This window comes from Heliangelus exortis, chromosome Z, assembly GCF_036169615.1.
Source record: "Heliangelus exortis chromosome Z, bHelExo1.hap1, whole genome shotgun sequence".
Taxonomy (NCBI): Eukaryota; Metazoa; Chordata; class Aves; order Apodiformes; family Trochilidae; genus Heliangelus; species Heliangelus exortis.
In genome coordinates this window covers 70,596,386-70,620,923 of record NC_092454.1, presented here as the reverse complement: position 1 = coordinate 70,620,923, position 24,538 = coordinate 70,596,386, and the positions used below count along the sequence as shown (strand labels likewise).

At 35.1% G+C, this 24,538-nt stretch overlaps 1 protein-coding gene across 4 annotated transcripts in view; it reads right to left on the bottom strand.

Moving 5' to 3' along the window:
- The window catches only part of ADGRV1 (adhesion G protein-coupled receptor V1), a 275,863-nt gene that overhangs the window by 185,867 nt on the left and 65,458 nt on the right, over positions 1–24,538 (bottom strand). For 3 of the 4 annotated variants that reach the window (XM_071731307.1, XM_071731311.1, XM_071731309.1), the window contains exons 31-54: positions 23,484–23,728; positions 23,083–23,264; positions 21,494–22,305; positions 19,956–20,165; positions 18,167–18,297; positions 17,798–17,897; positions 16,502–16,681; positions 15,121–15,275; positions 14,494–14,587; positions 13,865–13,897; positions 11,892–11,970; positions 11,147–11,285; positions 10,475–10,616; positions 9,829–10,091; positions 7,943–8,118; positions 7,189–7,313; positions 5,867–6,033; positions 5,653–5,784; positions 5,021–5,128; positions 4,297–4,549; positions 3,493–3,615; positions 3,055–3,277; positions 2,331–2,535; positions 1,233–1,379 (exon numbers count right to left, since the gene is read on the bottom strand). In XM_071731307.1, the coding sequence (XP_071587408.1) occupies positions 1,233–1,379; positions 2,331–2,535; positions 3,055–3,277; positions 3,493–3,615; positions 4,297–4,549; positions 5,021–5,128; positions 5,653–5,784; positions 5,867–6,033; positions 7,189–7,313; positions 7,943–8,118; positions 9,829–10,091; positions 10,475–10,616; positions 11,147–11,285; positions 11,892–11,970; positions 13,865–13,897; positions 14,494–14,587; positions 15,121–15,275; positions 16,502–16,681; positions 17,798–17,897; positions 18,167–18,297; positions 19,956–20,165; positions 21,494–22,305; positions 23,083–23,264; positions 23,484–23,728 (4,424 nt within the window). The remainder of the gene's footprint in view (positions 1–1,232; positions 1,380–2,330; positions 2,536–3,054; positions 3,278–3,492; positions 3,616–4,296; positions 4,550–5,020; positions 5,129–5,652; positions 5,785–5,866; positions 6,034–7,188; positions 7,314–7,942; positions 8,119–9,828; positions 10,092–10,474; positions 10,617–11,146; positions 11,286–11,891; positions 11,971–13,864; positions 13,898–14,493; positions 14,588–15,120; positions 15,276–16,501; positions 16,682–17,797; positions 17,898–18,166; positions 18,298–19,955; positions 20,166–21,493; positions 22,306–23,082; positions 23,265–23,483; positions 23,729–24,538) is intronic. The other variant, XM_071731308.1, reaches the window with a different exon arrangement.

Sequence of the window (24,538 nt, the reverse complement as noted above, 5' to 3'; positions counted from 1 at the left end):
GTTGCCAGTTTAAAAAAGGAACTATTTACCAATACCCTGTGGATGTGGCCTGTCAGCCAGTTCCATAGGCACTGGATACAGTACTTGTTTAGACTTGTCTAGCCTTGGAGAAATCCAGCTAAAGTATCCACCACTCATCCTATGTCAGCTAAGAAACGTCTAATCAACAGTTTTGTTGATTTTTTAAACTTTTTTTCTAATATCAAATGATTGAGAAATGCTTTGTCTATCTATATTCTTATTATTTTTAATCTCAAAGGGCTGGCCACTTCATTAGGTCTCTCTTAACAATCCAGTTGTATCTGTAAACACATAGATTACATGTGCACTGAAGGACAAACAGAAATTTTCAGTGAACAACATTATACCTTAACTTTACCTTTCTGTTCCTTCCTGCTTGCAAACATATTCAGGGAAATCAAATAGCAGCCATTTGGAATGCTCACAGAGGACTTCCATAATTTCAGTATTATTCTTTTGGCACATCTGTTGATTTTTCTATAATTTTTTTTACCATATTTGAGACATTTCCAGGCACCAACTTTACTTCTGCAGTCTTTTTTGCTTTTCCTTCCCTCAAATGCACTACGTACAGCTCTACAGACTCAACGCATGCAGGGCTTTGTGTCTTCTACAGACGGCCACCAGGTGGAGACCCTTGACTTGAAAAATCTATCATCTACCAGACCTAAAGCAAAGCAGCAGCTTTGGCTAAAACACTGGATTTTATCGTGTCTGTGATTCTAAACAGTCTCAGAAGCATGGTTAAGGTGTTGTAAGAGTTGCACTCGATAATCTTGAAGGACCTTTCCAGCTATGATGATTCCATGATGCTATAAAAACTGGGACTTGTGAGAGTCTCCTGGGCCTCTGAGGGTCTCAGTTGTATTGATAAGGTCAGGATGAAGAGCAAACACTCAGATTAACACCTGTGCAAATGATTTAATATAGGATATGGATCTTACAGCAGAAAGAAAGGAAGATGGGAACAGGATACCAGAGACACATGTCTGCATTGCAGTATCTGCTTCTAGAAAAGCAGGAGTGATACTGTGGTACTACATGCCATCCAGAAGTGCAAACTTCCAGAAACACAGGAAAGGGCCAGAAAGCAGCAATTTAGAGAAGAATGGGCCAATCTAACAGGCACTGCCCTTCTTCCTCACTACATACACTACTGTCTGAAACAACACGTTCAGTGCTTCCCTCATATCAGTGATTTTAGTACATACCAATCCTGAGGCTGGAAATATATCACTTATGCTCCCATTAGCAATCCACTCTACTGTGACCCGTCCATATGTTCCTATCAGACGTTCAATATTCAAGGTGATTAAGCTGTCTTGTTCCATTTCTTCAACTTGCTTAAATAAGGAACTCTGGAAAACATGAAGTAGCAGAACCATAACATTACTTTCTCATTTAAAAAAAGTTTCTTTTGGGATCTGGGTACTCAATGGGGGCCAGTGACATTGGGCATGAATACATTAATCAAATAGCTAAACACATATTAATTGATAAAATGTGTATGTCTCAGTTTTCAGAGGTACTCAATGCTACAAAGTTTCATTGATGTAAGAATTAAAAATGTCAGACCCCTTTATCCCAAGGCAAAAAAACCCAGCATTTTTTTGCTTGGATCTCTTGCTGTGTTTATTTGTTTGTTTGTTTGTTTGTTTCTAATACAGTATTTAACATCCAAATCCTATGAAGCAGATGACAAACAAATGAACCTTCAAGGAAGACATATTTTTACTGCTGTTACTTTACTGTTATTTACCCCCTTCACACATGTCCAAATGAAATGCTTGATTTCAGTAACAACTCCTCTATGTTTTGTATCTTCACTATGGGTTTAGTATATTTCTGTCTGGATAACTTCTACAGTGTTTGATGACTTGAAAATAAACTGCTACAAATAATACCTTCAGTCTGATTTTTTTTTCCAATAATTTTGTTTTTACAAACTGGGTCATTTCAACATAACCAAATTAGTATCTTTTTCACGTGAAAAGTATTTTCAGATTTGACTATTGAATGCCCCTGATTAATCAGCCAGTTGCAACTCTATGATGATATCACATATGCCACCTGAAAACTGAATTTATAGGCTGTTGCAAAACCCATTTGATAAACTAATGTCTTAATCCAACTGTAAATATATTATAAAAATCTCATACTAGGGACAGACTGTGAACTGATTTTGTATCCCTGTGTGTTCTATTTAATCAGTTATCAATGCTAAATGGATGTTGAGAAGAATTTGACTCAAGCTCCATCATTCAAAAATTATATATACAGGTTTTAGTAATTTACCTTAGAAGGCTTACCTGAGCAAACGCAATGACTCCATAGGCATTGTCATTGGGAGGAATAATTATGTTAACAAAACTATTAACACCAATCTCTGCACCTCCCTTGGGGTTTTTCAGCCGCACTTTGAAGCATTCCTCCTCTTCTGGGATGATGTCATCCAGGATATTCACTGCTATCACAGCTTCCATGTCCCCAGGATCAAATATCAATTCACCTGAACTAGCATAAAAACACACATATCAAGTAATTATAAATTGAGGATAGCTGATCAGTGGACTTTGACAGCACTGCTAGAAATTTAACAAGAATTCTTGGAGTTGAATCATTCTTCATATTCCTGAGGAAGTAATTGAGGTTTAGAGGCAGTGGCTTTTGTGTTTATTTCATGAGTCTGGGGATGTTTTGGTTTTGGTTTTGGTCTTTGTTTGTGGGTTTGTTTTTTTTTTTATTTTAATAGCCCACAGAGTAATTAAACTTATTATTAAAGTAATTTGACTTGTCCTAAATTAAAGCGTTAAGAAAATTGAGTTTGCAAGTCCTTTCTTACCATGTTTTAAAGCCAATTGTGAGGCTGTTTGGCTTTGGGTTATTTTAAGATTACCAGTGAAAAATTTTCTTTAGTTCTAATAAGCATAATACAAACAGAAGTATATAATGTTCTCCACTGTAACAAAGACAGTATCACAGAAAAAGAAACACAGGAGCTGGGAGAAAGTTATATAAACCTAAAAAACCTACCTAGGTATAAAATCTGACTGGTTGGAGATAGTAGTCAGCTCATAAATCTGGGAGCTGGGTCCTACAGACAGAGCAACCAAGCTCTTGCTGGAGTTCAGAGATGTTGCAGTAGCTGAGGTGACATGATCCACATATGGGGCTTCCAGCATTACAGAGAACTGGTTCCCTTCTGAGTTCCAAGAATACAGCATCGTTGTGTCCTCACCAGGCAGGAAGATGTGAACTACATGGAGCATGGAGGAAAAAAAAAAAAAAAAAAAAATCAATGTTTAGTGATATATTTCAAAGTTCTCCTTGTAATGCCAGAAATGTTCTTGGTAGTACAATTACAATAAGTCGTAAAGTCTGGAGAATACAATGAAAAAATCAGCACGTATATTTCTGCAGTTCTGGTATTATAATCAAGGATTAGAACAAATATTTTTATTTAAGTCTTACCTAATCCTGAAAGAGGCATGAAAACATGAATACTTCTTACGGCACAGACTGGAAGGGACTGGAAGTGCCTAAAGGTCAACTGCCCTGTCTCCCAGATGAAGATTTCAGAAGAATTTCCAGATTCTACAAAGGAACAAAATGACAAACTTATTTTGCTGCCTGTCAGTCAAATCACACATTGGTGGCCATTCAAAAGGCAAAGTTTGTAAATTTTAATTACTGAGACCAATTGTCAGATTTTCCTTTTTACTTGGTGCATAGCTCCATAATGAGATGGATCTCCTTGGGATGATTCATCCACTGAGAAAATCTAAGGTGTTTTTTCCACATATTCACATATAAAACCAACAAGACTTCCTTCCAGTAGACAAAAGCCAATTCCAAAGACTCCTATGGACTGCAGCATAAACTTTTCAATAGGCAGAAGGATGCAGTCACCCAACAATACCTAAAACACCATAACTGTAAGAAATAAAACACATGTACTTTGCTGATCAATGATCTTTGCTTGTTATAAGGCTCAGAAAAGCTTAGAAAGGGTGCAATCAGCAGCCAGGTGAATTTAGTTTTTATTTCTCATCATTCTGGGGAAAATGTTTGATTAGTTTTGTAAGGAGAACAAATGCAGTGCTTTTATTTTCTGGGGGACAAAGCAGAGATTACTTTGATAAAATGCTTATCAGTGAATTGTCACCCTCCAGTAATACTTTAATTTCTGTTAACCTCCTTCACCCCAAACATCTTTGCTACCAAGCAACCCAGCACATACTTAGCAAACTCAATATCTTTTCTTCTGCTAAATACCTTTTGCAGTAATTAAATAGATATCAGATCCAGAAATCCAGGCCTCCATATGTTTTACTTCTTTTGCTGGTAATTGATGAAGCTTCCTAAACTCGTTATTCAGCCACTGGTACAAAAGCAGGTTCTGGCTGGTATTTGATAAAGAAACTAATAGGTACATAAAGCCTCCTCTGGGAAACAGGGCTATGCTCAGTGCTCTGTGAAGTGGAAACTGATGATGAAGCACAAAAATATCTTCATTCCACCGGAAAACCTGTGGAAATATGAAATATTTTTTCATTATTTGTTCATAATTAGTGCCGAGAGAAATGTCATGATTGAAAAGTGGAAAAACATATGGAGAACTGAATTTGTCCTTTCTTAGATGGTCCCTATGCCAAGGTAGAAACACACTGGTAAATAACTACCTGACTCCAAGCAGCTGTGTCTGCTCAGCAGGTGAATAGGTTTCTGTTCAGAAATTATTTCTGTACTTACAGATGCTTACAATGCTACATCTTAAAAAAGAAAAAACACTAACAATAAAATCAAGCCAAATGTCAATGTAGAGAATATTGCTACATTTGAAAAAGTCTAGAATTTCAAGTCCTATAAATCCATGATAGAAACATAAGAAATTTTTACAAATATATATTTTTTATTTTTTAATTTTCCCTTCATATTTCTAACTCAAAATTAATCAAACCACCCTCATTAAATCCAGAGAAGACAAGTGTAGTCTAACCTGGATAGAACTGGAACTGCTTGTGTCACTCATGAAAATCAAATAGTGCTCTTCATCCACAGTAAAATATTTCACATGTCTGGTATCCAGAATAGAGATAGTCTGTATCTGTGAGGAAAACAGGACAAAAATGGCATCTGGAAGTTACTTCAGGTAACATATATGCAAATTTTTTTTTTTTACATTGCAGAATTACATGGAAAATTATACATAAAATATATAAAATCACACATATGTAATGTTACAGTTTTAAAAATGTAAATTTAATATATTAATGCATTTATCTTTAAATAAATATCTCAATAATCCTTATCTTTATCTTATTATATTTCATATCAATATGAACATAATTTATCCTACATTTTTCAGAAAATGTTCTCTGTCTTGATCGCTTCACAGTTTCTTCCCTCACTTCTCAGAGGTTATTGTCCCTCACCCTCAAAATAAAAATGCAAAACCAAAGCAGATGACCAGCTGTAACAATTCACATCATTGGAGTCATGCAGAGTGTTAGGGCCCCAAACTATCTTAGCACAGAATGCTTTTTTTCTAAAAGGGAGGTGAACAGGAAGGCTTTCTGAGGTCCTCTCCAATACCATTATTTTATAATTTTTTAACCAAAACAGATTTACCCTCCACAGTCTGTGTCCAGGCATGAGTGTATACACACTGCTGTTGGAAGCTCCTCCATGAGTAATCACAAGGTAGGGAGAGGCACCCATTTGGAAGGACACACAGCTCTTAGGATTCCACACACTGAAATTCTGAGGGAGGAACCAAAAAGTGAAATGGAAACTTAATTCTTTATTAAGCAGTACATTTTAGTGCTTGCAAGCAAACATTTACCTCGATGGGAACAAAAACTCCTTTCCACTGGTAGACAGTAGAAAACATAGCTGGAGGACTACGAAGGAGAAGACCATACAGAATCCCTCCTGATGTAAAGAAACACCAGCTGGATGCTGACTCTTCCACAAAACTTTGCAAGACAGAAAGGACACTGATACTACCCCCTGCAATACAGTAAGAGAAACAAAAACAAAAATAAAAAAACCAGCTATTTATTCTTATTCAACAGCATTTTCATTATTTACTTGCCAAAACCAGACTTTGCATCAGGAATGCTAGATTTGCCTCTCTCTAAATTGTTGATGTAAAAGTTAGAAAGTGAATGGAACTGCTGTAGAGTTGAGGATGTAATGAGAGTTAAGCAATAAATATATTTTTTTATATTTCAATGGCATATGAAATGGACAGGCAATTTAAGTCTGACTCAGCATGATTCTGTTCAGACATTAGCTAGTGAGGAAAAAAGCTAGATAGGAAGTAGTGAAAAAAGAAATCAGAAAATATATTTGCTTGTCCACCTCGCCCTCAACACAACACGGAGTCATGGCACTAAGTCATATTGAAACCTAAAGATGTTTGACTGGATGTAGAAAAAAAAGCTGTGTTGTCAGAACTAAATTCCAAGAGCTAACCTCCCATGCCCACACATGGGTTAGAGAAGGTGTTGAGCCAGACAGAGAACTCATCCATGTGCAAAATCAGGCATATCCTAATTCCTGCTAGTACCACTCTGGATTAGTGAGCAGCTACACACATGCCAGTGCTGGGAAAAACAATGCTTAGCATGGAAATGGGAACATGTGGGCAGAGATGGGTGTCTTCTTCTGGTGGCAGCTGCTAATTTCTGCCAATTAAAGTGTTCATGACATTGCAGCCTGAGACTTCCTCAAGTGTAACCCATGAGACACACTGGGAGATATGACAGAAAACCTGTGGTGGCATCTTTTACAGACTAAGGCAAAGGCAAGCTTATGCAAAAGGGTGTTTCTTACACTGTTAAAAAAAAAAAAATAAAATCGAAGTTACAAGTAGTAAAGTACAGATTTTACTGAAAAAAGTCCAGTGACAGTAATGTTCATACGAGCAGTGAGAGGAGCAACAAAGGTTACTGAAACTCTGGAAGAAGTGGCTGATGGCAAGGTGACGCTTAAGGCCCGAAGCTCTTTCACTGAATCAATTTTTTCTTACTCAGAAAAATGTTAATTAATATGGTCAAGCCTGAGTAGATAAATTAGTACTCAAAAGTTAGATCTCCTGTATGTTTGCCTATTGTTTTGCCATCCCCACCCTGAGAAAAGCAGTGGAAAAAGAGGACGTACTGATGCCAAACGCGGTATCCGACAGCGTCTCCCACTCGACGCTCACAGACACGTTGAGCCCATTGCTCCGTGAAACCTTCAAATAAACTGTAGTGTTGGCTTCTTCAACTATGAGGAAATTTGTCCTAAAGATGCAAATTGTGAAAATAAAGTGCAGTTTCAGTGAAGGGAAACAGGAACACAAAGAAAATATTAATATTGTTTTTGCTGGTAGGCTGATAATTGCATTAAGATTTTCCATTGTTTCTTGCCACAAGGTCTTTGCAAAATTAATCTTAAACTAGCCTGAAATTTAACATGGCAGCTGTAGAGTTTAAGCTGAAGAAGTTTTGAAAATCTCTTACCATATGGTTCATCTGCTTCTGAAAAACAGACCTAAGTGAAAGTGCATTTTACATAAGCTGAAAATAAAAAAATAAATGGCAAAATGTGTCACTCCCCGGACACATGGGATGTTTGGATCTCTTAACACAGATTACCATTAGTGGAATGTTTAGAGATCAGTGAAATACTGTTTAATGAAAAATCTATAAAGAAACAAACCATTCTAATGATAAATACTAGTTTTTAAGTGGGTTTATGTTCTTTTTTGTATATCAGAAACAATATTTGACAGACAGTGTACTTTTACAAATTAAAAATGTATTAAAAATGGATTGCTGAATTTCGTTACAGGGATTAATCAAAAATAGAATTGTAGACCACCTCTACTGAACATGAAAAATCTTCTCCTATCTGTATTATTGCTGAGTACCTATTTGTAGCAGGATAGATGCTGAAAAGCCCCAGTGGAGCCTGGTTCTGTAAAACTGTAATCATAGTTTGCACTCTTGTGCCCAGTCTGGCTCCTCCAGTTGGATTGAAGAGGGTGACAATAAAGTGCTCATCCATTTCTGGCTCTTCATCCAGTATTGCAGTAATATGGAGTGTCTGGCAGGAAAACAAGCACAAAAAGTTGTTGGGGCTGTACAGGTCATGGTGATACAACCTTATCAAACCATTCCCACTGCCTCTGTTCTTTCATTGTATTTCTTCAGGCAGCAGCTCTAGAAACTGGAGATGACAGAAGTGAGGCAAGGAGGGTTCAGGCTGAGGTCTTAAGTCATCAGTCTGGTGACCTCCACTGGAGCAGCACTAAGATGATCAAATTTACTTTTTTATTTCCCCTTCTCCTATTTTATCCTCTCGCTCTAAGACCCTCTGAAATGTAATAGCTTTTTATCCTTTTTTTTCATGCTTTGATTCTCTACTTACTTGACACATTCCTTGGTAATTCATCATCCACACAGAGCTACCTGATACCCTAGCACAGCTCAGTCAAGTTGGTTTTAATTTACTTTTGTTGGCAACTAAATTAGCTCCAGGGCAACAGGTTAACTCCACTAATGATGCTGGGAGGAAAGAAGGAAAAAAGGCAAGAACAGAGAGAAATTTGAAATATGCTCTCTCTTCTTGATGTTTCTTTCCCCCAACTTCACCACTGTGGCTGAGAATAAGATCATCTCAAGGTGGTCTCAAATTAGCAGAGAATTATCTAGAAAGAGGTAGGAGTTTACACTGTCATTTGGGACTCACTGCCATCCCTCCTACTACCCTAACAGGCAAAAGGGACAGAGTTATACATAGCTTTCCTACAGAAAAAAAAAAGTTATAATGATGGAACTGGAGCTGAACTTGAATTTGCAACCTTTTAGAACCCTCCTAACTTCTGCAATAAATCATATTTAGAGATTATTTTAAGAAGTCTGTGACTTCCTATAGGTCTACTAGACTGGGCCAATGCTATGCTTCCAATTGTATTTAAGGTTCAGGGATTGAAATCCAGTGTTTCTGGAAAGGTTTGTTTCAGATTCTACCCTTGTAGCCACAGTGCCTTGTCACCTCAGTAACTAAACAAAACAGAATAAATTAAACTAGACTAAAAATGAAAAAATAAATAAATAAATTCAAATAAAATAAACAAGGCAATAAAACAAAATAAATAAAATAAAATAGATAACAAAATAAAAAATTAATTAAAAATAATGAAATAAAATAAGGTAAAAAAAATAAAGTAAAACAAAATAAATAATAAAATCAATCAAACTGATTAAATTCAGAAGGGTCAGGGTTTCAAAAATTTAAGTAAGCTCATTTTCTAGCTGAAATTCTTGTGGGAACAGTACAGGGTTCTGAGTGTAGCACTTCCAGAATAATAAGTGATTTCCTGTTCCTAAGACTCTAAGAACTGTTCACTTTTTTTGCATTTGTTGCAGCATACCTTGGTTAGTTCAGACCAACTGAGGTACCATAATACAGAGTGGGATTTTCTTAACCATTTGCACTTGTAAATTATCACTTCATCTCAAAGTCTGTGTTTCAGCTACATTTTGAAAACATACAGAGAAATGTATGCATTTCAATACATACAGGGTTATTATATACTTATTATGTGGTTTTAATTTACCTCAGCTATTGCAAAAAGAGAAATATCTGCAAAAGAGCATATTTAATTCTTATGGACATTCACACCCATGCTCCAGAATTAAAATGATAAGAAAAAAAATTAATACGAGAACAAAACCACCAGACATTTCAGAAATATCTCAAACAATTTCAGAAAAGCTTTCTTGAATTCTTTGGTAATAACTATCAAGTTACCTTGAATCTGACTCCCTCTTCCAGCACAATATATCCTTGAGAAGGGGTCAAATCCACTGATGGCTCTGAAGAATTAATTTCACTTACAAGATATTGAACAGTCACGGTGCCAAATATCCCCTGAGGAGGTTCTCTAATAATGTTTAATACTGCAACACTTTCCATCAAGTGGAGAGCTGTTTGCTCCCTTAGGAAGAAGTGGTCACTGTTATTGAATGACAAAATTCCATGGCCATCATCACTGGCAAGGATGGTAATTGTGGCTTTTGAGAAATAATGTAAATATTATTTAATTAATACAGTAAAATACATTTGCATCTTTATAAAAATAAAGTACATATAAACACAAAACTATTATTTCTTAAAATGCCTTTACATCCATGATATTACTTGAAGAGATTATCTAAATATTTTACTTTATCTAGGAAGATTTCTTGTTGGGAAGAATCTAGACACTTATTAAAAAGCATGCTTTTTCACATTTTGATTCCCTGTTTTATGTACCAACTTGCTAATTGCATAACTTTCACAGGGATGTTTAAGAACTTCCCAAAGGAGTAAGCAGGGAAATAGTGTTTTCTGAATATGCAATTACAATGACTGGCACAAAATTCCGAAAAATAAGCAAATCAAAACCAAAATTTACCTGTTGTGTTCTCCCCCAGTTCCAGCCCCAGAGAAGGATTTGTTAAAATTAACTGGAATCTCTCATCTCCTTCAGGAATATCATCATCAAAAATCGTAACAACAACAGACTTATTCCTTTCTCCATCAGCAAAAAAAAGAGTCTAGCATTGAAACACATAGAGATAGGAATATTTAACAGCTATTAAAAGACAGAATTTTCAAATTAAGGTACACAGAATTGTCTTAATTAGGAAGAAAGAGGAGGCAATCAGAGCTTTAACCTCTACGTCCCTTACAATTGTATTGCAACAGAAGTAAAGAAGTGCAGCACATTGCAGAATAAGGACAAGCCAGAGAAATTGATATTGAATGTTCTGTTGTAAAAAATAAGAAGCCTTATATGAAATCTTACATGCTCTTGTCTAAGCAAAACTGCATTTGAGACAGATGGCTGAAAGTTTACAGTGTATCTTGAACTGAAAAACACTTCAGTATTTAAAAAGAAACAAACTAATTTTATGACTAATTTTAGATGACTAATTTTAACTCATTTTCTTCAGATGACCAAAGCAATTTTAAAAAGCTGAACAATCTATCTGCATTACTGATCATTCTGCAGAATAAAGAAGAAGAAATTCCTCTGAGGAAGTTGAAGGAATGAAAAATAGTAGGTTCAGAATTTGCTTCTCACCCTTGAGGCCACATTAAAATCCAAACCCAGTTGTGCCTCCAAATTTTGGGCATAAAAAAACACAGACACGTTGCCATATGATCCTTTGTTTCTGTATGCCACTATTGTCAGATTCCCATGAGATTCATTGACTTCAAACCTAAAGCAAAAAGCAAGAAAGATTCTCAGTGCTCACTCAGAATGCTCTTTTAATAAGATGGTAGAAGTTGTTATATTTCCACTTTGAATAATTCTCTATGCTTTATATAAAAAAGGCACCATTGCAGTTGTCTGACTCAGTCAGTTTCTTATCTGGATGGAATTCTGCTAAAGGAGGCTGTGGATTGGATTTTTTTCTGTTTTTTACTGACAGACTAGGCTTGTCTATGTTCATGGATGCCTCCTTCCTAGCTGATGGAAATTAGAGAAAAAGGCCTGGGAGATGCCAGTGTGTGTGCTTACAGGGACACAAGGGCTGAATATTGGATGGAGTCTGGATTTGTGATTCAGGTTCTCCATATAAAAGCACAGAAGTGAAAACAACTACCCAGTAGCAAAAGATTTTGAGTAAACATAATGGAAATGTTGGATTTCCCTGTGGAAATTGCCTTACAGCTTGCTGTTCAACTGAATTGAAAGATGCTTTGACACTTCAAAGGTCTGGCCCTGTTTTTATCAGGAGTTTTACTGATAACTGACATGAAAATAATTGGGCAACTTCAATCCCTGACTGACACAGTGAGTTTTTTGAGGAGACAAGACTTACTTGGTACTTTCCCACTCAATTACTCCGCTTACTCCATCATTAGCATCAATAATAACTTGAGAAGCTAAGCCTTCCACATCTAAAATGAACAAAAAAAAGACAAAAACGAAAGAATAATAAAGTCAGTTTTCATGACTTTCAAGAATAATAGAAGCATATATTAATTTTCTTCTATTTTTGTAGAAGAAATACATAATTTTCTTTTTCCAAATTGTGGAGAAGAAAATAGAAGTGGGCAAGATAACTCAAAAGGATCAAAGAAAATCTGTCCTTACTTGGTAACTAATAGAACTGCAACAGGGTGGCTTCTGTTAGAACTCTTTCATTGAGAAAAGAGGAAGATGGCAAATTTAGAAAGCAAAACACAGCACAAAAAATTAGGGTCTACCAAAAGCAAGATTTGTCATGAAATCTTAAGTAATCTTCATTGGGAGTGTTTATTATGGTGACATTCAACATTTCGCAGCCTGCACCATTCTGGACATGGGAGGGAAAATGAATAAAAATAATAATAAATGATCCTTTATTTAATCTCCTATTGAAGTTTTAGTGCCTGATATAAACCTTACTGCCACACAGCTCAGATTCTGCTGCAAATACAGAATTATTGATTTCTTTGTACACTGCTTATGTACTGTAACATTCTATTGCTCCATAAAGAAATATATATCTTTACAATAACCCTGGGAACCTTATTGCTCATATTGTACTGTGAAAATACTAAAAATAGACTAAAGCCAGAAAAAACTACCAGCTTCAGGGACCAGAATGTGAGTTTGAATTTGATTCTTCTGAGAAAATAGTGCCTTGATTTGTTCACGACAATAGCACCACATTACTAACTTAACACACTTTTATTAAAACTTAAAAAGAAATGAAGCACCAAAATTTCTACAAGCAAACTGAATCCACTGAATCTGTAGTAATTATGTAGTAAATATTTAGATACATAGGAATGATTTTCCAGATAAAACTGAATAGAAGTAAAAGATCATTGCCATGAATCAAACTTCCCTCTATGAGGTACCGATGTAGATCAGCAGTGTCTCTGTTCTGTTACAATCAGACCTCTAACTTCATATCTAGTACCCTTCCCCTGCTCTGATGGCTCCCTGCCTCAGCCTAGCTTCAAGTTTATTGGTTTTTCTTTCATCATTTTCAGTTGTGAATCTCTTTTTTTTCTTTTTTCTGTTTTTTTTTTTTTTTTTTTTTTTTTTTTCCCCATTCCTTGGATTTCTAAATTTTAGTCATGCTCTTCCATGGAGAAATAAAAAAAACCACAAAAAACAAACACAAACAACCAACAGAAGTGTCTTTCTGCTTCCTTTTTCTGCTCCTTATCAGTGAAGCCTCAGACTAGAAATAAAGGTCACTTCAATTCACTGTTGTGATACATCAGAAACACATCAGACTTATTCCACACATTGCACACTTGGCCATGACAGGAACAGCACATGCAATGTATTCCAGATGTGTAGGACTGGCTGCACATGCCTCCATCACGTGCAGAACATCCACCACTTTTGATATTAGACAGCCCCTAGAAATACTTCAGATATTTTGTATAGGGTGTGGGATGGCTAGAAATCCTAAACAAATGTATGGCACCAACAAGGAGTCAAAGTGTCACCACAAATCTAAGCATACCAACAGGGAAAGCAAGGTTAGAAAATAGTCATGTTTAAGAAAATTCATAGTGAGACTTTATAATGAGGACAGATTTTGGTTAAAAATATTATCTGCTCACCCCAAGCACATTTAACCCAATACAGATATCACAGCAGGGTTTAATGGTCCCATTTCAAGGCAACTGGCAACCCCTTACAAGAGAAGTTCAGACTATATAGCACTTTGCACAACCTGCTTCAGAAGAATCCTTTGTACTTACATGTTACTTTCTTTATGTTTTAAAATTTAGGCTCAATCAAATACTGATCAGTTTCTACAAATCAGAAATAAATCTTGCAAGTTACCTTTCAATCTGTAACGAATTAACTCAGTCACTTCTATTGGCATGCAAAGAAAAGGGAAAAGAATCAAGGAAGATGTTAGAAATAACAACTATAATTAGTCTGCAGTACCACAGGATAATCCAGCTGTCCACAAAGCTAATTGCAACTATGCTAATAAATTCAGAAGCAGAATAAAAAGTTAACATAGCAGGTGATAAATGGAATTCAGAAGAAGAGCAGGAAAACCATAGGACATGACTCCAAAAAGTAAATCTGATAAAGAGTAATACAAAGAGACTTTTAAAAGACTTAATAAAGTGATTATATTAAGAATTATAAAAAAATTTTAGTTTCCATTATCTACTCAGTAAATGAAAATCAGATTAAGATATTGCCAATAAAACTTTACAGATAATTGTGTTCTACAACTGCTAATTACTCAGAAAATTGACTTACCATCTTTACAGAACTTACAAAAAGTAAGAAACAAGTGGAATAATGAATGTTTGATATTCTGTGATATTTCTTTCAGAATGAACAGTTTTGGCATAGTTGATAAGTGAAATAAAAATAATATGCTGGAGTAATATAATCTTAATGCATTTCATATACAAGGAAAACCAAAGATAATTCTGTGTTAATTCTTTTACCCAGCCTAGGTGGGGATACAGCTGAATGGTTCATGATGAGTTCCACTGAAGTCAAATTAACCAAGAAGAATTCTTGCATCTCTGGTTCATCATCCTGCAAATCACAAATTCAGTAGATTTTTTTTTTTACATTTTTCTGTACAAAACAGTCACAGCAGTCATCAAGAAGTAACATTCTGGAAGTCTCTAGACTTAGTTTATTTTTCCTTTTCCTAAAATGCTCTTTTGAGTACAAATTTCATTACCTAGAACGAATTATGAAGTAAGACATTGTATTTAGTGAAAAAGACTCTTTGGTGACACTAAACTGTTCCTGTGAATAAATTTCTGTCCAGTTCTAAAGGCACAAACCCCAACCACAGAGCCTGAAGCAAGCAGCGAATCACAATGTTCTGAATATCAGACAGTAAAATCTTAATGAGACAGCTAAATTTAATTTATGCATGGAGATAGCTGATTTCTCTTAATATTTTTTCTTCTATGCTTTTAACATTAAGATAAAAAAAAAAAAGATCTTTCTAAATGAAAACGAAATATATAGCTTCAAGTGATATACAGGTTGTAAGCTTTATGTTTCAAAATATGACTCTTCTGATGTCATACAGAACAAGCAGGTTTAGAGTTTACCTCTAGAATAGTGACATTTATGGCAGCTGAAGTTTCTCCTTCTTCCAAAACCAGCGAGCCAGAAACAGCTATATAATCAGCTCCTGGTTCAGCCAAGGTCTCATTACTTAAGGGGAGCAATCCTGGAACTGTGGCATATGTAACATTGATAGCACCTGTTTAATTTGTGACAAAGAAAAAGGATTTTTTTCAGTTCATATGTAATGTTCACTGCAATAGACAAAGAGATCAAACAGGATTAAAAAACCTAACGCCAGAACAGAAGGATTGAAAGATTAATCTGAAGTCAATGGAACTTTCTTACTGTTTTTAATGTGCTTTCAGTCCAGCATTTGGTTATTTGTCCACCAGGACTCAAAAAAACATTAGGATCAAATATATCCAGATATTGGAGGTGCTATTGGCTGCAAATTTTACATTGCTGCAGTACCACTTGAAATATCTGATGTATTATTAACATCAGTTTTGTGCCAAGGGAAACAGAACTGATATCTAAGAGAGACTCTAAAGAGAGTGCTGGTAAATGCAACTTAATAAATCTAGTTTCCTTCCTAGGCAGATTGACATAGAATTAAATAAAAAATGCAATTGGGGGACACACTGATAAATGTTTCTAGGGGAAAAACTTAGATTTTATCATAAAGCCATATCTCACTAATTTGCCAGTTGCAAATTTAAAAAGAGTGATCCTGGAGATAAAATGACAGATGACATTCAAACCTAGTCTGTATGAAATAAAATATAAGGCATAAAAGCATCTTAAATTTAATAAATAATAATTGATTTTAATTAAAGGAGGTCTGATTTATCGTGGACATCTATTTCAAAGCATTAATTTCCTTAATAGTGTCCAAAAAGTAAATTAGGTATTAAAAAAGAAATGGGAAAATATAGAAATTTCATTGAAATGCCTCTGCAAATCTGTGGTGTGTCCAGATCATGAATATTTGTTGTAGCTGGTCACTTCACTAGAAAACAGACTCAACATAAGAAACTAAGGGATTGCTACGTAGCTCTCATGATAATCTACAATGGTAAATAGAAAATTATTACATGTTACCTTACAGTATAAATTCAAATTCTCAGACAACAAACACAAGAAAGTAATTTTGCTTCCAGCACAATACTGTTTTCTGGAATTAAATACACCTAAGTACCTAACAATTAAGTACAACTTGCATTTTTTTTTCTTCTTGCAGAGACTAACACTTTCAGACAGATGCACTAGAAATAAAGCCTGCAATGATGCAAAGAATTTCTGAAAGTATGACACCTGAATTCCAGATTTTTCAAAATTTCCATTCTCTCTGTCATGGCTTTCATTTGCCTAATAATTATCAAACCAGAATGTCTTTTTTTTTCTTGGAGTTATTATACAAACCTAGAAATCCAAATTCTCTGTTGATAAAAAGTTGAACTGTTTTGTTTTCCTCTGGAGTTAAAATTACTCTGGAAGGGGAAGCAAAATTCAAGACTCCATGTGGTTCATCACTGGCTTCTACTGTCAGAACAGCTTCATATCCCTGACTATCCAAAACAGCAGCACCTGAAGAAGAAACTCCTGAAAAAGAATTAATGGCCTACAGTGAATAAATTGTTATGCATCCAATTTTTTTCTGTCTTATTTTACTGATATTATTGCATCCAAATGACAGACAGTAGCAGTGCAAAACCAAGTGCATGATGCACTCACTGAGGTTTATGGATGATGTGGAATATTTATATATATATATATATAGATAGATAGATGTTTATATATTTATATATATATATATTTTTATATATATATGTGTTTATATATATATATATTTATATATACATGTTCTATAAAGTATACAGGAACATGCAATCACAACAGAAACTGCATGCAGACTAAGTATAGAGTTACAAAAATTTATTAAGAAATGAGAAAGCTTTCCCTGGAACTAAATCCAACAGTAAAAAAAATATTCATCTTCTGAACCATTCCATTAAGAAATTACTCCCTCTTCAAAGTGTTCCCTTGATGAATAAGGGTTGGTGTGTTCATTTATGCTTATTCTGACAGGCTACAAGAATCAACAAATTATTCTGGCAGTTTGGTAAGGCACCTAGCAAGGAGCACGATCCATGTCCTGGCTAGTTTGGTGTTTAGACATTAAATTCAGCTGAACAAAGATGACTTCAGAAGGATGCTGTTTCATGCTTCTTTTACCTTTATAATTCAAATACAAAGAATATGATATCTTGACCTCTTTGAATTTTTAGAAAGATCAGGAAGTCAGCTTGCAGCATGACAAGATTGCTTCAAAAGCTAAAAATACCCATGTATTTCATGGCAACTGTGTAGGGAGTCCATTAGAAAGCTCAGTTAAAGCTCATTTGTATTCAGTTAAAGGAAAGCAAATAAGCACTGTATTTAACAGGCAGAGTTAAATCAGTTTTAAGGCCAACTGAGGAAATGCACATATATGCATGTATACATATATATATGTATATATATATATATACAAGATAAAACATTTTATAGATATATGATATAGATATATAAAGATGTTTCAATAAAATGTAAATAAGCTATGTTTACACCAGTTGCAGTATGCACAGTCCTACACTTTCAAAATGGATTAACACATAAAAAAACATTACACCACTAAATAGTGATTTTAAGATATAGCAGGGTATAGTTTTGCATTACCTTCTGTTTTGATGTTGTATAAGATGATTCTATATTCTTCTTTCTCTTCAGGAATATGGTCATCCAGCAAGTGAACATACAATGTTGTATTCAATGTCTCCTAATTATTTCATTGATAAATTAGTTAGTTAATATTGTATAAGATAGAAGTGATACCACTGTATCATGTGCAGTTTGAACACCTGTAAGACATGTAAAGTCAAGGTACCTAAAACCATAAACACCCTCCAGTTTGGAACTCCAAGGGCAAAGGAGAAAGTAAGTAATCAGATCAACATTTAAAGGCTGCTATAAAAGCCATATAGCTTTGTCAGCTCAGCTCTAATTACTGTGTTTTGCTGCATCTCTTAGCTTTGCTTCTGGCCTTACCTCAGGGAAAAAGAGTATTCCAGAGTACTTGTCAAAATTTTGTTTTACATTATGCCCAACTATCTTCCATTCAACAGTCACATTTCCTAGTCCTGGGGCAGTTCTCACAACATGGAATTGTAATTGTTCTCCTAAGAACAAAGAATAAGACAAAATGTTGGAGGTTTCCTCTCTTACATATCAATTATAAAAATGAGACACAAAAAACCATGCATAACACTCAAAATAATTTTTCCTGAAAGATGTTAGTACTTTTAATTGTGACTTTTACAGTAGTTATATAACACATCTATTTTTAATACCAAACCAAATACACAAACCTAAACATTCCTCCTGTTTTCTCTAGTTTTAGTTCACTCTTGGAAAGAACTATCAAAATATGAGGAAAACTGGTACAGATGAGTATTTTAGACAGCAACTGCCTATCAAAACATGCATAAACAGAAGAATAAAACCTGTCTGTGAACTACACAAAATAGTTAATACTGAATCAGCCAGCCATAACATAAATAATTTTCTACCATAGGAAAAAGCTAACAATTTTTAGTTTTCACAATAAAATGTTCAAAACCAAATCATTTACTATAAGTTCTTGTATAATCAGTATCAATTGACCATTTACATTTATAAGAAGCAGTTATGCTGTTTTTTCGTATGCATAACATTCAGCTCAGTGGGTAAGTTATATAAGAGGAGTAAAATCTTTAGAAATCTTTGGAAAAATAAGGAACAAATACATAAGTTACCTGGTACAGAAATGAATATAAAGTGGGAATACTTATATAGTTTATATAAAATTAAATGTTTTAAATATTAACAGGTGATATTAAGCCAGTGGAAAGTATCCAGGGCCACCATAACCTTCAGGAACAAGAGAGTTTGTATTAATTCCTTGTGCTTATTAGGAGATTGCAGTTGACTTGGCAGGTGGATCAGAACTGTTAAGTGGAGAAATAAAGGAACACATCTGGTTCAGCAAAGCTTTTTTTTTTCTTTAAACTGAAAAGGTAATGCACATGTTACTGGTCATCAAATTTCTGTTTAGGTAACTTTCCCTGCCCATGAATTTCTCTGTCAGAGAAATATGATAGTGTAATACCCTGAGATACCAGCAATGTCTGCTGAAAGGAATCACAATTAGCACTGTTTTTATCTTATGCAAGGCTGCATCAAACCTGAGATCAAACATGCAAAATGCCCTTTTAAAGCATCAATAGAAACCTTGGGTCCACATCAATTATTATTGTTCTTTCTCAAATGCTGTGACTGAATGATGACAGCAAGATTGCTACATTCCTAAATTACCATTAAAAAAGAAGGAACAGAAAATTTTAAAACAGCAGATTACTCAGGGCAGGTGTGACTCTGGTCTTTCTGTGAGAATATTTTCTAGATGTAAAGTCAGTTGTAAGTCACTGATAGATGAGATTTTCTTATGACTGCTGACGGGTGAGCTTTGCATATGGTTCTGGAATACAGTTTAACTAAAAAAAAAATATGCTAAAAGGAAGTTTGAAATGCAGTCCCCATAGAGGCGTGGCATGATCCTCAGAAAAAAGGAAAGCACAGATGGTGATACATAAAATTGGAAATAATGTAGTCATTCTTTCCATTAATTTCATGTAAGTGCTATGCTTGGAATAGTTAAAAATTCAAAGAAAGAAATATGGTTAATCTCTGCTTGCTGGAATTTTCTGAACAGTGATACAAGTGAGTCATTATCGACAGAATTCACAGAGATGGAAGCTGATGTTTAACAAATTGAGTGTGGACAACACAAAGAACCCACCTTCACGGCCAATAACAGATCTTGAGGCTGTCTGGAAGCTAACAACTCCTGCCACATTGTCACTTGCCAGAATAATTACTGTGACAGTGTCAAAACTGGGCAGAATCCGACTCCCTCCTTCAGTATGGACCAGGCTGATTATGATACTTTCATCATCTTCTGGCTCTAGATCATCTAAAATGGTCAGTGTGACCACCTTTTTTGTTTCCCCTACAAGGAGAACATATTTATACTTATGCAAGCACATGGAAATCACCTTTGAAGAAGATTTAATCATCTCCTTTAGTAGGAAATACTTTTAAAAACATGAAATAAGACATAAAGCATATCTATATATTTACCTGTCTGGAAGTTACTGATTGCCATTACAAGGTTTTGTGCAAGACTCATTGAAAATTTGAATCAGGCCAATGCAATTGTCAGATTATTAAATATACCATGCAGAAATTAACCCTGTAAATACATTTTCTGACACCTACAGTCCTTATTTGTGTTAAAAATTCTCTGAGTTTCAAATTTACCTTGCAGAATGGAATACCATTTTTGCAAAGAGTTACCAAGTACATAAGTTCTCTGATGGACCATATACACAACTATGTACACTCAATTGGAATATATTTACTGGGCCAAGGAATGCATTGCAATTGGCTGTGATCGTGTTAATTCTTGTGTTCTGGACTATCAAAGAATGATAATGTAAAGAAGAAACACAATCAATTGCCAGGCTTTGTAAGTAATTACCATTTACAACACAATCCTGTTGCTCAGTGCATGTGCTTAACTTGTTTTATGATGAGAACATAAGTTTAAAAGATACACATATTTCCTTCTGCATAATCTTTCAAAATATTTTGAAAACAGTTCTTCTAAACATTTAACCACTAATGTAATTACATGTCAGCCTCAGAATCATTGCTGGAAACTCTTCCTTTGAGTTCAGATGATTTATAAGCAAGCTACCATGCTAGAATCTTTACTACACTCCCATACATTGCTTTCAAAATAACTGTTCAATCAAATCAGATTTTGAAATTAAAAATGTATTTGTCATGCCGCATGGTACTTGAGTAATGTCTGCCACTGACTTGTTCATCCTCTTTGTATATTTTTTAATATGCTGTTATGAAATAAATATAATCTCAGAATCTAAAAAGGAAAATTAGTGCTGTACTGACTGAAGCTTAACTACCAGTTTGGCCTGATTCTTACTTTCATTATCCTTGATATAAACAACTATCTTCAATGTTATTATTACTTACTTTTTTCATAAAAAGGTAACCTTTATAATGCACATTGCAATATTTCTGAAAAATATACCTAGATATTTGCTTTTCTTTTTTTTTACTAGCACTGCATGTGTTCTGCAACACAACTACAGGGACAACATTGATGTGATTAAGCATTCTGAGCATTCAGGGAGGTTTATCCTAAGAGTAAGATATTGTTTACCAAACATCCAGAGGGCTGAGTACATGTCTGGTTCTTTTTGCTTTTCTTTAGTTTGATAAAACAGAAGCCAGTGCAAAACCTTGCCTCACCTTCAGCAAACACCAGAATGTCACCAGCACCTACAAAATCCAAGTCTCGGGTGGCAGTTCCACCAACCACATTCCATTCCACTGTAACCTGTCCCAGGCTGCCTTCTGTCCTGTGTATCATGAGCTGCACATTGGTCTGAGGACGTTCTTCTACTTCAATATACAGACCATCCTCTGTTGCATTGGGACTTATGCTGTAGATCTTAAACACTCCAAATGCATCTCCATTCATCATTATGATAACTGTGGAAGTATTTGGCTGTCCTATAGTTGGTTGGTTTTTTAAGCTGGCTGTGATGTTCATTAATTCAACTTTCAAAAGGGAGATAGTGAACTTCTCATCCAGCTCTGGCAGACTATCAGGGAGTATGGTGACTGTGAGATTTGCAAACTCTTCCCCTTCCTGCATTATGGCCCATTGACTTGTTACAGGCTCATAATCACTACCAGCAATGGCTTGTGTGCTAAAGAGAGCAGATGCACTGGTGATGTTTTTCTTGTAGGTCCAGAATCCTGAAGTGTTAGTTAATGGGCTGATGTCTGATGTCAGCCAAAGGCAGAGAGGAATCTCAGAGGCACTGGAAAATGTAAAGGCTGAACACACTTGTTCTTTTAGGCACTGAGTTGCACAGGCATACAGTGGGTCACTTGCTGCTGATACATTCACTCTGATTTTGGATGGCTGGTCAGGAATTCCTTGTACTGGAGACTCATAAAGGGCCAGGATATCCTGACCTTGCTCAATGGCAAGAGCCACCACGTCAGTCTCTGAAGTGCCGTAAAATATCTGCAGCTGACCAAACTTTCCCCCACTAAAAGATTAAAATACAGAAGTAATGTTAGTTGATGAAGCATGCCTTATACTCTGTATGTTTCTAGTTTAAGAATAACAGTAAAAAAACCCCAAACAACTGACTGTCTCTTTCTGAATTGCTGTAAAGTTCCAAATAACTAGTTGAAGTGGATTCCCTTGAAGCTAGTGCTAAAATAACTGAGCTATTACTTTTTCTATATAGAAAGTTTGATTATTTATAGCTTGAGTAGCAGCCTGTTAAGAATGCATGTTTGCAAACATTTGTTTCCAGGAATTAACTTTGTCTTCTTAGGGCTGGCAATGAAAAAAAAAACCCTGTGCTGCTCAACCTTGTCATCTTTCCTCCTGAGTGTCCTCAGGATATTATATCACAAGCATGAAACCTCTCTTCCTTTTCTTGTTCATTCCATCTCATATGGTGTTGACTACTTTTGTCCTCCAGTTCAAAACACAGGAGCAGACCACTGTGCAGTTTTAAATGACTGGATAATTAAATAGGCAAAAATGAAACTTCCAGGATGTTGTGTACATGAGGTTTACATTTTAAATTAAAATGCATATTACATTTAAGTACTTTGTGTATATTTCTAAGAAGCAAACATCTAGCTCAAAAACACTGTATATAAAATAAAGATGTGTTGAGCTGGCAGATCAAGAAACTGATGCAAGTACTTATAAAAGAGGAGAATGACATTTGAAATCATAGCCAAAACAAACAAACAAACAAACACAAAGAAAAAAGAATTTATATAAATAAAGCAAACATTATACAAACCTTCGCCTGACTGTAATATTTGCAAGCAAATTTCTTTCTAGTGGCTCCTGAATTCGATATAAGGACTGATGAAAGAAAACTGTGCCATAAGGATTATCATTGGCAGGTATTATAACATTTGCCACTCCATCTACCCCAATAGCACCACCATTGGAGGCCTGAGTTAATTCTACACGGACAATCTCAAAAAGAAAAAAAAAAAAAAAGAAAAAGAAAAAGAAAAAGAAATAATGCAGCCAAACAATTTTCAATATTTCTAATAATAATCACAAGCAAAGCAAAATCTGAAACTTCTTTCACCTTCCTACCGGAACACTCCTTGTTTTTCTTCGCATAAATTTATATAACGAGTTAAAACTCTCGTTTTAAGTACTGGAGACAGATGTAACTGCCTTACTTACTTCTTCTATTTCTGGAACATCATCAGCCAAGATTTCCAGCAGCAGCATCTGAATGGCTTCCCCAGGGGCAAAAGTGATGTTGCCCCAGGCGACCCGCAGGTCCGCATCGGCAGGTTGCCCGTCAATGGTAGCAACCCACTCAAGAGTAACGTTACCCAGAGTCCCAGCATTGCGGATTATTGGCAGATTTATGGTGACTGACCCAAATTCAGGTTCCTCCACAGTGAATTCAGTAATCTGAAAAACTGAAGGACAGCACAGAGAGGTATATTTCATTAGCAATGAAACAATGAAAGTGAATATGGAATACATAGTTCTGTTTCACTTGCCGGCGTTTCGGTGCATGGGTGATTTAGTTTTTATTGAAAGTAAATGTTGGATGTTAATATTTTCTTGTACAGGGGAAATTAGTGTGCAAATTAAGCCCCCATCCAACATATTTCAACATAACCATAGCTTGGGCTATACCTAAGCTCTCAGAAGAAAAATTCATTATTATTCCCAGGAAGGGAAATCTTTAGCAGATTTCAGGTCACTTACTGAAGAAATAAGTCAAGGCATTCCATCTAAAATTGTTTCAGGTAGAAGTCTTCCTTGTACTTTTAGGATTTAAGAATTGAGTTAATTAAATGCCCACCTGGGATTATTTATTTTTGATGTTTTTTCTTTCTTTTCTCTAACTTCTTCTACCAATTAAGGTCAACAAGTGTAATTAATAGGGTACCAAAGGGACAAAAGGGTAAGTCAAAGGAGAAGGCAGGGAAAAAACACCAAAAAACACATGACAATAAAAAAAAGATTTCTAAAATATCCTGAATTGTTTTTAATTAACAAAACTCAAAATCTCAAAAACTGTGTAATAAAATTGATTCTGGAAAGTACACACAATTCATTTTATTTGTAACATCAAGCAGAAGAAAAAAAAAATAATACTCAACAGAAAATAAGTGAATGTAATTTAATTTCTCTTCATATTTTTCGGTTTATCCAGATTTTAAAATCTGCTTTGCCTAATTATCTATCTATCCAGTAAAACAAAGATACCAAAGTATTTA